The sequence below is a fragment of the Solea senegalensis genome, linkage group LG8, assembly GCF_019176455.1.
Source record: "Solea senegalensis isolate Sse05_10M linkage group LG8, IFAPA_SoseM_1, whole genome shotgun sequence".
Classification (NCBI taxonomy): Eukaryota; Metazoa; Chordata; class Actinopteri; order Pleuronectiformes; family Soleidae; genus Solea; species Solea senegalensis.
Window position 1 is genome coordinate 10417781 of NC_058028.1, and position 14813 is coordinate 10432593.

Here is a 14813-nt window from a genome sequence, read left to right on the forward strand (position 1 = left end):
CTTAGATGGTGGATAGGGAGGGGGTGACGGGTGTAGACTTATCACCTGCATTTCATATCAGTGATTTCAGGAATGCATTTTCCTGTTCTTGGCTCTGAGACTAAATCAACAAAAAATAGAAATTGATAAACGGTTGACACTTCATCAGTGTGTGTGTGTGAATGCGAATGGAAAGAAACTTAAATGGGTCATCTGAGAACAAGACTAACTTGAAAGTTGAATGTTTTCTTAAAAACTTTAAACTGCACATTTGAAATGTGTATAGTTTATTATATTTGATGTAAAATGTGCTAGCTATTGTTGGAACTAGTTCACCTTTACTCCATGCTCACTGAATCCAAATATTACATAAATATTGTAGTGTGTGAACAAAACTAGTGTGCCTACGTCAGTAATGACGATAGGTTGCAGAGTCTTTACGTCACATTAGTACTACACTTCCCATGATGCCCCGCGATGACGCGAGACTCAACTGCAGCTTCGCAATGAAGGAACTGAAAAGAACAGCGAAGCCTAGGGAGGACGGTGATATTTAAATATAGAGAGACCGACGAGGTGAGATGTAGACACTGACAGATGTGTGTTTGATGTTTAAATCGTAAACAGATTCTGAGAGAACGGTCTTTTTTTATTCTGTAGAAGGCATTGCTCTTTTGTTGTGAAGGAGCCTCGCGAGATGTCAACCTTTTATTGTGAAGGAATCTCATTATGAAATCGTATTTTATTGTGAATGAGCATCAATGTGATATATACTATTTTTTTATTGTGAATGAGCTTCATCCTAAGATATTAGTCCTTCATTGTGACAAAGTATCATACAATTGTTTTATCATGAATGCTTCTAAAATATCACTATTTTGCTCTGATGGAGCCTCTATATAGTTTATTGTGAAGGGTTTGCTGTCACCGCTGGGGTCAGAACTAACCGACCTACACACACACTGTACTGAGTGTGTTTTTAAATCAGTTAATTACATTGTTATGGTATTGTTAATAATTTATGACTGTTTTAATTTGTTGTGTGATGTTTTGTTGTTCCTGTTCAGATGCTGCTCAGTGACACTGGTCAAAGGTGACAGCTTTGTGTTGTTATGTTGATTTTGGTTTTATAGTGTGATGATAAGCGTTATGTTGTTCTGTTGTTGGCATCTCGTGTTGTCTCTGCTCAGATGATAATTGAGGGGTTTCAGTTTACTATATTTTGTTTATTTTGTGTCGCTGTTGACACTGTTATCTCTGCCCAGACACTTTCCAGTGACAAGGTCAGAGGTCACCGCTCCATGTGCCCGACAGAAGATGAGAGAACATGACTTTGGACAGCGCGAGTCATTCTGCCACACGTTTCCTTGGTCAGAGGTCAAAAACCACCAGGAGGTCCAGGTGAGAACAGTTTCCAGGACCCCGTTTCAGAGACTGGGTTAAATTAAATGTTTGTTAACCTTGAAGGAAACTTTATTTTTCAGAAAGACAAGGAACCTAACCTAATGTTCACTTACTATGTAAATTTAGTCTGTGAACCAAATTAGGTCAGTTGTTAATATGTGAAATGTGATTATTTGTTGACGTTGTGGCGTGAAACACAGTCATAGGTGTACAGAAAGGTGATTACAGGTGTCAGTGCTACCAGTCTGTATTCATTGGGGACGATATAATGGAAGTCTGCTGTGGAACTGACACGATTGTGGACATCTCTAGGAATGTGCACCATAACTGTAAGAGAAAGGTTTAAGATATTTGTAAATACCCCTCCAAATTATCTAGAAACCTCTCTCAGGATTCATCTTGGATTCATCCTGGGAAACCATCAGGGACAGCTGCTTTCTGTGTTTTGATTTTACATAGTACGCAAATCACATAATTACACTGGATGACGAGTGCCTGGCTGTTGGTGGCTGGAGCAGGGTTGATGGTTATTGCTGTTCTTTACACCTAGAGCTAATGTGCTAACTAGCTCAGCATGTAAACCCTGTCTCTATGGGAGGAGTCAGTCAATTTATCACATTGAACATGATGTGTGTGTCGTGTGAGGGCCGATCAGACAGATCTGCTGGCTGCCAATGTAAAGAGTTGGAAGGTGATGGAAGAATACAGAAAAACTGGAGAGAGCCTGGTGGAAGGACGGACATGTAACAGACATACACATGTACGTATGCACACACGCTCTCCGTTTCACACACAAACTGAGCGCAGGTGTGTCTCCTCTCCAGCAGGAGTCCTCATCCCGTTGACAGCGCCAGTCTTTTCTCCTACATGACGTTTCATTGGCTGACTCCTCTGGCTGTTCATGCCCATAGGAAAGGACAGCTCCTAATGGATGACATCTGGCCCATGTCACAGAGGGAGGGTTGCTGTAACAACAGCCTACAGTAAGTTAATAAAGACCTGTTTGTAATATAATATAATATTTACTGAAGCTGGCAAATTCTCTGTATCTTGGTCCTCAGGTTTGCATCTATGTGGGAGGAGGAGCAGAGGTCAAAGGGCAGCAAGGCATCTCTGTGTTTGGTGGTTTGGTCTTTCTGTCGGACTCGCCTCCTTCTGTCCATCCTCTGTCTCCCCGTCACACAGCTGACTGGTTTCAGGGGACCGGTGAGTGAGAACCGGTCAGTTAAACCAGTCCCATCAGTCTTAAAGCAGTGCTGTGCTCTGCTCCTTCAGGCATTTGTGGTAAAGCGTTTGCTGGAGTACACCCAGCAGAGGGAGCCGGACCTGGGCTTTGGTCTGCTGTTGGTTGTGGGTCTCCTCACCACCAAGCTGGTTCGGTCATGGTCCCTGGCTCTGACCTGGGCCCTGAACTACAGGACTGGATCCAGGTTGCGAGGAGCTGTTCTCAGCCTGGCCTTCGATAAGATCCTGCGTCTCCGCAACATCAATGACAAGTCAATGGGAAAGGTACCTGTCCTTCTGTCTTTCCTTTGTCCTGCCTTTTCCTCCTTTCTTCTTCTTCTATGGGGTTTTATTCCTATCTCACACATATTTCACACTCTCTCTCTCTCCTTAACTCCACCTCAGCTGGTGAACATGTGTTCCAGTGACGGTCAGAGGATGTTTGAGTCTGCAGTAGGAAGTTTGTTGGCAGGGGGCCCCCTGGTGGCCATCCTTGGTGTGGCCTACAACCTGTGTGTACTGGGACCAACATCCCTTCTGGGATCAGCAGTCTTCATCCTCTTCTACCCCACCATGGTCAGTACTGTCATCGTTCACACAGAACCTCATAAAGAAAGTAGCTGTTTTTTAAGTTTCCTTCAGTGTCACAGATGCAGTGATGGTTACCTATGTTGCCCTGATTTCTGTCTGTAATCACACTGAATTCTGCTTTAATCAGGGACACTTTATATCTGTAACATTGCTTCATAGTTACATTTATCAGATTAATTGATTAATAGATTAATATTAATTAATAGATTTTTTGATCAGATGTTCAGCTCCAAACTGACAGCATACTTCCGGAGGAGGGGCGTGGCCGTGATCGACAGACGTGTCCAAAAGATGAATGAGATCCTTACCTACATCAAGTTCATCAAGATGTACGCCTGGGTCAAGGCCTTCTCCCAGGACATTCACTGTATGTGCTGACCTGACACTTGCTTCCCTGCTGTCACCATGGTAACACTGTGCCAAGTTCCACTGTGTTCTCTCCCAGGTATCCGAGCAGAAGAGTGCCGGATCCTCGAGCTCACAGGTTACTTTCAGAGCATCACAGTGGGCATGGCTGCCATCGTTGTTGTCATTGCCAGTGTGGTTACATTCTCCACCCACATGTCGTTAGGATACGACTTGACAGCTGCTCAGGTAGTACTGGTCTTTTACTAGTTTTTACTGTTAGCAGGTGATTGGTTAGCCTCATCAAAGTTGTTTGGTATCTGTTACCACTGAAGTAACTGAAAGCCGAAGGTGAGACAAGTCTCCACTGTATGCTATTATGCTCTGTTGTTTTTTACTTCACTGACTTATGTCATGTGATATAAAAGGGGAGGGGCAGAAGTGTGTGGCTGTTTCCTGGCCTGTATTTCGATTTTACATGGCGGCCTGTGGTGGCTCTGCCTCCTGCCTTATAATCCTGGTCCTGTTTGTGTTCAACGTGGGAAGTTCTGCCTTCTGCCAATGGTGGCTCAGCTACTGGATCAACCAGGGAAGCAAGGTGAGACTCAGCCCTTCATTGCCTCCCTTTGATCCTTTTACACTGCCTCCTCCTGACTCTTCCTCCTCCTTTCCTGCTTTTTCTAGAACACCACAATAACATGGGGAATCAACGCCACTCTGAGCGGCAGCATGAAGGACAATCCCATGATGCAACACTATATCACCATCTATGCCTCATCCATGGGAGTGATGTTGCTGTTCAAACTCCTCAGAGGCGTGGCCTTTGTTAAGGTCAGGACACGTCCAGCTGATCAAATGTCAGGACAGATCACAGTTATGTTGTCATGTCAGCTGTGTTTCATGACTGGAGATCTCCTCAGTGGTGTTGTCGTTCTGTGGGTATGTCACTGCAGGTAACTGCGTGCCTCCTCCAAGCTGCACAATCAGCTCTTTCGCCAGATCCTGCGCTGCCCCATGAAGTTCTTCAACTCTACACCAACGGGACAAATCCTCAACCGCTTCTCCAAAGACATGGACGAAGGTGAGAGACAGTATGCTATTAAATCCTAGACCCTGTCATGGCACATTTACTTGATAACTTGTGTTGTTCTTCCCTCCAGTCGACACCCGTCTGCCCTTCCAGGCTGAAATGTTCATCCAGAATGTTATCCTCGTCTTCTTCTGTCTTGGTGTCATCAGCTGTGTGTTCCCATGGTTTCTAGCAGCAGTGGGTCCACTGGTCTTTCTGTTTGCAGTTCTTCACAGCAGCTCTCGGGTTTTCATTCGTGAGCTGAAGCATCTGGACAACATGACCATGTCTCCCTTAATTTCCCACATCACATCCAGCATTCAGGGCCTGGCCACACTGCAGGCCTATGACCGGCGCCAGGACTTTCTGCGCAGGTCAGGGTCAGACCCATGACACAGTCGCAGCTTTTGATGCAAGACATTAAACCAAAACCCTATCATGTAGTTTTTTCCAGGTACCAAGTTCTGCTGGACGAGAACCAGGCTCCATTTTACCTGTTCAGCTGTGCAATGCGGTGGCTGGCAGTGCGCCTAGACATCATCAGTTTGGCTCTGATCAGTGTCACTGCACTAATGATGGTCCTGATGCATGGACGGATCCCTCCTGCATATGCTGGCCTCGCCATTTCCTATGCTGTGCAGGTATCTTACACTGAAACTTTGTGTCGACACTAAATGGAAAGTTATTTCTTTTTACAAATAACTATTTCAATACAAGTCAATACAAAGAAATTAGCATCATTCATTTCGCTCCTTCATGCAGTGTCTTAAATGCCAACCACAAACTGGATGGACAGAACAATGTTGCAAAAGCCAATCAATGCTACTTTTTGGGTGGACAGTAGTAGCACCTGCTTTCATAATAATTCCTGGAGAGGAAAGGGTCGATAGTTGCAGGTTGTGTCCACTTGGAGGATGTCCTGCATCTTTGTGCCTTGTCTTCAGTTAACAGGGTTGTTCCAGTTCACGGTGCGTTTGGCGTCCGAGACTGAAGCTCGATTCACCTCGGTGGAGAGAATCCATCATTACATCCAGGTACAGGTCACACTAACAGCAGCAGATTCTAAATGTTTGCATATTAACACAAGATGTACCATGTGTGTGCCTTACTACATGTCTTTGTGTCCTCATCTCTCTGTCTGCTCTGTCTCAGTCCCTGTCTCAGGAGGCCCCAGCATGGGTCAAAGGTCACCCACCTCCAGCTGACTGGCCCCAGCAAGGGGAGCTAGTGTTCAGGGAGGTGGAGATGAGGTACCAGGAGAACCTCCCTCTGGTTCTGAACAGAATATCCTGCACCATTAGGCCCAGAGAGAAAGTTGGCATTGTGGGCAGGACTGGATCAGGTAGAATGAGGACTCAGGTGTGGATCAGAAGATTTATTAAGAGGACTAAGGAAAACATGTCCCACTTCCTGTCTGTGTACATACGTGTGTGCAGGGAAATCATCTCTAGGTGTGGTCTTGTTCCGGTTGGTAGAAAGCTGCAGTGGCTCCATCCTGATTGATGGTGTCAACATCAGTGATGTTGGACTGGCCGACCTCCGCAGCAAGCTGTCGATCATTCCACAGGACCCAGTGCTGTTCAGTGGAACGGTCAGGTAAAGACACCTGAGATGACCAAGTGAGCAGCTCAGACCGATGTGTGCTCCAGGTCGAATCTGGACCCGTTTAACCAGTACAGTGAGGACCAGATTTGGGACGCTCTACAGAGGAGTCACATGAAGGAGTGTGTAAGTATAGATAATAAATCACATAGTCAGACACAAGGTCAAACAGATGCCAATAGATACACAATGCTCTCATGTCAGAGTTTTTCCTGACATCAATGACAATCACTAAGTGAGGAAGAGTTGGATCTGTTAAGAAAATCTTTGAGCCTGGGGATGCTAGTGGTAAGGTTGCTAGCAAAAAAGCATAGAAATTCTTGGGTAGACTTGGACTGCTAGAGCAGCTAGACTAGGAATGCTAGTGGTTAGCCTTGGCTTGTGATAAGGAAATCTCCATCCCTGGAAACAATGAGCTATTCTCCTTTTCTGATTCTCAGTTACATCAGAAAAGTTCAGACTTCTGACAATCTAAGAATCGGACGACACTAACAGACCAAATCGGTATTAGCATTACCTCCACCATTGAAGAAGACGCATTAGAAACACAAGGTGAAATTTATCTTTAAGTTTGCCCTGAACAGGTGTGTGTTGTGTGAGTAGAAGTCAGAGTTCAAACCTGTGTTTGTGTTTCAGGTATCCCAGTTGCCCCTGAAACTTGAGTCTGAGGTCATGGAGAATGGAGAAAACTTTTCTGTGGGAGAGCGACAGCTACTGTGTATCGCTAGGGCTGTGCTGAGGCACTGTAAGGTGAGACACAGGTCACTGTAAGGTGAGACACAGGTCAATTAAAAAATGTAAGATTACAAAACACAATGTGGATCATATCGGCCCATCTCATTGTTAGACAGCGACATTAAAATTTTAGCTAAGATACTTGCTCGACGTCTGGAATCGGTTACAGGTGAGGTGATCTCCCCTGATCAGACCGGTTTTATGTCTGGTCGTCATTCCTTCTCTAACATCCGGAGCCTTCTTAATATCATATATTCTCCTGCATCCGGGGGGATACCAGAAGTGGTTATCTCCCTGGATGCAGAGAAGGCTTTTGACAGAGTGGAGTGGGCGTATTTATTTGAATGTCTGCGGGCCTTTGGTTTTGGACCAACTTTTATAGCCTGGATTGAACTCCTTTATTTACATTTGTGTATTTCTTTGTTTGCATATGTGTTCTGCAAAAAACTCAAAAGCTTTGTCCTTTTATATAACTGTCTTTATGTAACTTGTCCTTAATAAAAAAAAAAATGTAAGATTATACATTGGTGCTCTGTGTTGTTCATAACAAAACATTTTATTGATTTTAAACATCTGATATCTGATATTTTGCTGCCTTCACTTACTTTACTGTAAACACATTAAAAGAACATTCATATTTTATGAAGTGTGGTTGTATGAGTTACTGACTCAGTCATATGTAAGGCACATTACAAAAGGCTCACCTAAAAGACAGCCTTTTCCAAGAGGAAGCTAAAGTTTGCGTGTTCAAATCTGCAGATTTATCTCAGTGACACAAACATACCTAATAGGCAGCAGTAGACCAGTAGTTCTTTTGTCCCAACAAGCTAAAAATGAATATGGTCTTAAACCACCATGGCAGAGAGAGTGGTTTACAAAGTGACACAAACTTCAGTTTCCTCCTGGAAAAGGCTTTCAGTTTAAGTGATAAATTAAAATGTATTTTTTACCAGTGTCCCCACTGGTAGCCACAAACACTCGTTCAAAAAACCTTAACTATCCCTTTAACCCTCCATTAACCTGTGTATTGTTTATGCTTTTACTACCCCCTGTGTTGACCTTTAACCTGGTGCTTTCACAGCTGCTCCACAGCGCCCCCTCCCCCTACAGAAACTTTTCCCTGCTGTTGTTACTTCCTGTTTTGGAAAGGCTCCTTCTCTGTCGTCTTCTGTCTCCTCCGTCTCCTGTGTCTTTGTTTGACAACAGTATCCCGTCTTTGTCCGTGTCCCCTACTCTCTCCTCCACACACGGACAAACACCCGCCACGTCCGTCTCCAACAGACCTACCAGGAGGATCTGGACCCAGTGACCGGGACAGAGAGCAGGGAGCCGGGCTGAGGTCTCTGCAGCAGCCGTTGTGTGTCTGGTTCTTCAGCTTGACTTGACTTTACAACTCCGCTGGTGCTAATGCTACGGGCACTCTGCTAATTAGCCTTCGCTGCTATTCCCGGTTTGTTAACCCCGAGTCACAGTCATTGCCTCATGCTTCAAAGCTAAAACAGCTAATTAACGCAGCAGCTAACCTGAAGTTTTAATCTGGCATTATATGTAGTATAACCGGGTCTACATTTAGATTCAACTCGGGTGCACACGGAGTTCACAGTCGTTTTAATGGAGCTTTGAACTGAGTTAACGTGTAGATTTGACTCCGATTCACACAAAGTTTTACCCGACTAAACTCAGGTGTGGTACTTTTTATATCTTAGGTTGTATCTTTGGTGTGTGTTAATGTGGCTTGGTCTGGTTTGACAGGGATAACTCACTCTTTTAGTCCAGTTTTAAGTCTAGTCTGGTGTTAAATTGGGTTTAATTCTGAAGAATTTGTTGATTGTAATTAACCTTTAACTAGGTTTAAATCCAGACTGCTATTAAACTTGGGTTACTGCTCTGTTTTTGGATATGTTTTGGCTTCTGTCACTGTGAAGTCAGTACTCTCAGACTGGTTTGGTCAACATGAGTAAATGGTCTGAAAATAGTGCTGTTAAAGGGAATACATATGTAGTTTGTCCTGGCTTTGGTAAGGGTCCAGAAGCAGGGAGTCCAAGTCTAACATTAAGTCTGGATCTTAAGTGTCCTTATTTATCTCAGGTTTCCAGTCAGATTTTGCTTGACTCTGGTTTAAACAGCTTTTGAATGTAGTTTGGCTTTAGTCTCTGTTTTAGACCTGGATTAAATGTAGTTGGACCTGGTCTTTCCTCTCTCTGTGTCCTCTTCACTCATGGTCTGATGCAATTACTCCAGGTCTTATTAAGGTTTAGCTCATGATGGCAGACCTACACCAGACTCCCACTTCACTCTGCTGCTGCCGTAAATCCCCACCAGTCTCTGTGACTCACTGTGTTGGGGACTCTAGTCGGCCCTCAGCAGGTCCCGGTCCCGGGTCTCCACGGTGCCCCCTGGTGGATGTGGCTTCAGCATCTAATTTCAGATGCTTCCAGCTGCAACACTTCCACTTAGACCTGCGGCTGAACTTTGCTGTGAAGGAGATGAGCGGCTGGCTGGTTCTGGATCTGATCCCAGTCCAGCCAGGGGTCCACACCCTAGTCTTGGACTCCCACCCATCTCTGTTAATCCACTCTATAGACTGTAAGGCCCCAGGGTCAGGACAGGAGGATCCTGTCTCTCTCACATATCGTGTTGATCCCTTTACTGATTATGGATCATCGCTCAACATCAGCTTGCCAACCACAGCTGTAAAACCAGGTCGACTGATCCAGATCACAGTCCGATACACCACCACTGATGGGCCAGCGGTAAGCCCATCACTCACACACATACACGTGTTGATGATGATGATGATAAAGATGATGATGTCGACTCTGTGTATGTGTTTTTAGATCTGGTGGCTGGACTCAGAGCTGACCTGTGGTCAGTCTCGGCCTCTCGTCTTCACGCAGGGTCACTCTGTGTGTAACCGCTCCTTCTTCCCATGTTTCGACACACCTGCTGTCAAGAGCACGTACACAGCTACTGTCAGGGTGAGTCCTGCCTCTCACCTCTGAAACAACAGGTGCTTAGACAGACATACAGATGCTTTTGATCTGCAGGTCCCGGAGGGAGTTACCGTTCTGATGAGTGCGTCTAGGAGCTCCTACTCCAAACCTGACCGGGTCTTCCAGTTCTCCATGGAGTCTCCAGTTCCATCTTACCTGGTGGCATTGGTGGCGGGGGAGCTGCAGCACGTCGATGTCGGCCCGAGGTTGGTTCAACTTCCTCATTTACAGTTTGTGATGACCCTCAGTGTTTGTGACCTTTGACCTATGCTTTTAGGAGTCGAGTGTGGGCGGAGCCATGTTTGTTGTCATGTGCAGTGAAGAAGCTGGGTGACAATGTGGAGCGCTGGCTGGTCGTAGCCGAGGAGCTGTTTGGCCCGTACCTTTGGGGCAGGTGAGTTCAGTGTGCAGTCACGCTTCCACTGACCACAATCAAAGACACCAGTTAAAAGATCCCAACTCTCCTAGGTGTGACATTGTGTTCCTACCCCCGTCCTTCCCTATCGTTGCCATGGAGAACCCCTGCCTCACTTTCATCATTGCCTCCATCCTGGAGAGCAGTGAGTTCCTCCTGATTGATGTCATCCATGAGATCGCACACAGCTGGTTTGGGAACGCCGTCACCAACGCAACGTGGGAGGAAATGTGGCTGAGTGAAGGACTAGCAACGTACGCACAGAGGAGGATCACAACGGAGGCATACGGTAAGAATACTGCAAAAATATACTGCTGAAAATATTGCAGCGAACATTTCAGATTGTATACTTTAGGTAATACTCCACAATACTGCAATACTACAGAAGCCACCACTGCAAACAACACTGTTGGTTACACTACAAATACTAGAGCTGCAACTCATGATTATTTTTTACAATCGATTAATCTGTTGATTATTTTCTTGATGTATCAATTGGTTGTTAGGTCCATAAAATGTTGATCGGTGTTTCCCAAACGTGAAAATGATGATGTTCTCAAATGTTTTGTTTTGTACACAAACCAAAATGATTCAGTTTTTGTGATTTCTTTGTTATATTGAGCAAAGAAACCAAAAAATATTCACATTTAAGAAGCTGAAAAATCTAAAAACCTGTTTTAATTATTTAATGAACACTCAAAATATTTGACAATTAATTTAGTAATTGATTAATAAGCGATTCATTGAGTAATCATTGCAGCCCTAGTAAATACTATTAGTGCTATTGCTGATACTTTCATGATGGAGGCGCCAATGAAAGTGCTACTGTAAATACTGCAAAAACATGAGCGAAAATGCCATTGGTACTACTACTACTAAGCTATTAAGGTCTATAGTAGGAATTAGAGTTCTCAGCAGGCCTGAAAATTACAACCCGACCCGGCCCACGGGTCTTTAAGCCCGAACCTGACCCAGCCCGACACACCAGCATGAATTGTCTGCCTGAACCCGATCCGGCCCAAAATACATTTTCCCATTGATCAAAGCACAGTGTTTTATTTGCAGTGGGAGTGGGTGCTGCTGCTGTTGATGCAGCACCCGTCTCCTGGCTCGTGTCATCTGGGTCCTCTGGTACTGGTTGCTGTGCAGTTAACAGGCGGGACTTCTCATACTGACGCACGGTTGCCAGCTGTGCAGTATCGTTGGCATTTTGCTGGCAGAGTGAGATATTTGTCCCTCGTCCAGTTCATGTTCAGCATCAACAAAAGGGCTCCAAAAATGACACTAACATGCTCAAAGTGTCCGGGGTTACGCACACAGCGGTGTCAGGTCTGCCCCTCTCCATCAAGCAGGCAGCCAGATATACTCTTCTCCACACGTGAACAGTTGAGCGGAAAAAGGGAAACACGAGGCCCGACCCGATCCGCCTCATCTGCAGACCCGTTGAGAACTCTAGTAGAAATACTGCAAAATATACAATGGAAAATGCTGTACAAGATACTGCAAATAATACTACAGAAAAGAATGCATACTGTTTGTCAGTACAGTTGTCTTTGGCCTCCCCTTCATCTGCAGGTGAGTCATTCACCTGTCTGGAGACTGTTGTGAGATTGGACGCCCTCCATAGACAGCTGCGTCTCCTTGGAGACAACAACCCTGTGAGCAAACTGCAGGTCAAGTTTGAGTCAGGTAAAATACAAATTTGTCCAGCTATTCTTTCCAGGACACAGCACTGACCTCCACTCATTTGGATAGCCTAAGCAAAGTGTTATCTTTTAACCTTCACTATAATCAGTCAGTGCCGACACACACACACATACACACACACACACACATATACAAGAGACTTGACCCCTCCCCCTTCTCCTCAGGTGTAAACCCGAGCTCTCTGATGAACCTCTTTACCTATGAGAAAGGTTTCTGCTTTGTATCGTATTTGTCACAGCTGAGTGGAGACACACAGCGCTTTGACCGCTTCCTCAGGGTCTGTATACACACACAGACACACACACAATCAGATATACACAAGCTGTCACAGGGGGTAGTAGGTCACCTTCAACCTGTGGGGCGGGGTCTGTTCTGTGTCCACAGGATTACATCTCTCAGTTCAAGTTTAAAAGTGTTGTTGCTCAGGACCTCATCGACTACTTCCTGGATTATTTCCCAGAGCTGCAGGATGCTGCTCACCGAGAAGGTGTGAGTGTGTGTGTGTGTGTGTGTGTGTATTTGTTCAGCCTCCCTTCTCTGTCACACTGACTCCTGCTGTGGAAGAACACTCATTATTGATGTCATTTGACCCTGTCCCCTGTTGTCCTCAGGCCAGGAATTTGAGCAGTGGCTCAGCGGCTGTGGACCTCCTCTGTATGAACCAGACCTGTCAGCAGGGGGCACTCTGATCCACCCAGTCCAGGATCTGTGTGACCTATGGAGGAGCAGTGATCCCCCTGACCTGCAGTCCCTGATGACCTTTGATCTCTCAGCCTGGAACACCTTCCAGATTGTTCTGTTCCTCGACCGCATGTTGGACCACTCTCCTCAGCCCCCAGGTAGTACTTCAAGTAGTGTTCAAGTAGTCTGATAATATTATAGCACTGAGAGTACTTCTACAAATTAGGGGTGTAACTGTACATATCTAAACTGAAAATGCAGATTCAATCTCGAGAAAGTGATAGATAGTAACATTAGTCACATTGTGATCTGCTATACGTTATCAAATCAGCGCAGATCAGTGTCCTTGTTGGATTCAGGTCCAGTTTAACGTGCATGAATTTGGTTTTTCCTTTGATACAGATGTGATGCAGCATCTCTCGTCCTCTTACTCGTCCCTATTTGATGACCTAAATGCTGAGGTTCAGATCCGGTGGCTTCAGCTGATCGTCAGAAATTCATTCTACCCCGACCTGCAACGAGTCCGAGTCTTTCTGCACAAACACGTGAGTAGAGAGTACTGACACTGTAGTATTACTTTATTGCTGCTCATACTGATACTGCAGTACAGTCAAAGGAATACTTCACAGTTTTTGAGTGTGGTTTTGTGAGATAATAACACGTAGTCAGCCCTGACTGCACTGTGAGCATGGCCTGTACTGAGGACACAGAGGTTTGTTCTCACTGGTAACACGGTTGCAAGTGTTGAGGCAGTGAAAAAACTGATTTCCCCTCCACAGACATCCAGAATGTACACGGTGCCACTGTACGAGGACATGGTCGCTGGGGTGATGAAGTGTGTTGCCGTGGAGATTTTCTACCAGACTCAACGCCGTCTTCATCCAAACCTCAGACGGACATTACAGCAGATCCTGTTCCAGACCAGCTCTGTCCCTGCCAATCAAAATGGCCCACCTCAATCCATGATTGCTACCTCCACTGCCAGCTCCACTCCGCCACTGTCACAGCCTGCTGCCACGGCAACTGCTTCTGCTGCTGCTGCTGCTGGGACGACTGCTGCCATCGCTTTGAGGAATGTAAACGTGTCGGCGTAATGATTCAGGCCGCGATTGGCCTGCCAGTCGCATGTGATGTCTCAACCAGATATTCACACCACAGATATTCAGGATCAGGAGTTTGAGATCATAGTGGGTGGTGACTGTACTCTCTCTCCACCTGATCCTGATTTGACCCTCTGATGTGATGGGTGTGGTTGTTATGGAAAGAGGTGAAGCTTAAGACTGTTGAGCAATGGATGGTTCCATGTTTCTCAACATGAAGAAACTGCCTACTACAACTCCTAGTGTGCATTTCAGAAATCCTTGTCCAATCATAGAGCTTTGCACTCTTTAACCTTTAACTCGGACTGACCCTGAACACACCATTACACCTGTAATTCGTCATTTGACCAGTAAGTAGAAACCAGCAGACATCACCTGAGTGGCCTTCATGCTGCCGGCACTGCAGCTTGTAACTGACATGTTCAGACAGTCCCTGAACTCACCAGCAATAATCATTTACCTCAGACTGTAGCTGATTTGAACCAATCACTGATCAATGTCTGGCCGTTAACACTGTCACAAGGAAAAAACTATTTCAACTTTATTTAAAAGCTATTTACATTTAAAAGCAACAGATTTCAAGCATAAACATTCTGAACGCCTCATCACATTCTAAACGCCTCATCACAAATCAACACATTTTTGAATAAAGATTTGAAAAAAACTTTCTATGATTCCTCGGTTTGATGCACTTTATTAAAGTCAATATTTAAATAGTTTTTGTTTTTACATTTTTTTAATGAATATATAAATGTTAACATTTTTGATTTGATTTCACAACATGTCTGAACATCTGTTTTGCAATAAATCTTTGTTTGTCGACAGTTTTTATTTACTCAAAACAGCTGAGTCTTCATTTCCAACAAGAAACTCACAAAAAATCGGAAGTGTAAAGTAGAAAGGTGGTCAGTTTCCGGAGGTTATCGAAAGTCTTGTGTCTCTGCCTTCAAAATAAAGTGGTGTAGATC

General features: G+C 45.0%; 2 protein-coding genes across 2 annotated transcripts; both read left to right on the forward strand.

The window, feature by feature from the left end:
- The first annotated feature begins 381 nt into the window (after nt 1-381).
- abcc5 (ATP-binding cassette, sub-family C (CFTR/MRP), member 5) lies at nt 382-7450 on the forward strand. Its single transcript, XM_044032307.1, is given in 20 exon segments — nt 382-555; nt 1047-1072; nt 1245-1380; nt 2208-2366; nt 2445-2589; nt 2659-2892; nt 3013-3183; nt 3418-3565; nt 3644-3812; nt 3889-3894; nt 3949-4141; nt 4228-4400; nt 4497-4624; nt 4704-4986; nt 5067-5253; nt 5557-5646; nt 5765-5954; nt 6049-6208; nt 6262-6340; nt 6851-7450. Coding segments are annotated over 18 exon segments (2724 nt in total). The 5' UTR covers nt 382-555; nt 1047-1072; nt 1245-1306; the 3' UTR covers nt 6986-7450.
- A 606-nt stretch (nt 7451-8056) lies between these two features.
- On the forward strand, nt 8057-14665 carry rnpepl1 (arginyl aminopeptidase like 1). Its single transcript, XM_044032510.1, has 11 exons — nt 8057-9702; nt 9787-9927; nt 9997-10148; nt 10220-10336; nt 10411-10646; nt 11933-12046; nt 12229-12341; nt 12449-12551; nt 12676-12903; nt 13148-13290; nt 13525-14665. Exons 1-11 carry the CDS (start codon nt 9211-9213, stop codon nt 13837-13839), a joined length of 2154 nt encoding a protein of 717 aa, XP_043888445.1. The 5' UTR covers nt 8057-9210; the 3' UTR covers nt 13840-14665.
- Nucleotides 14666-14813: the final 148 nt, after the last annotated feature.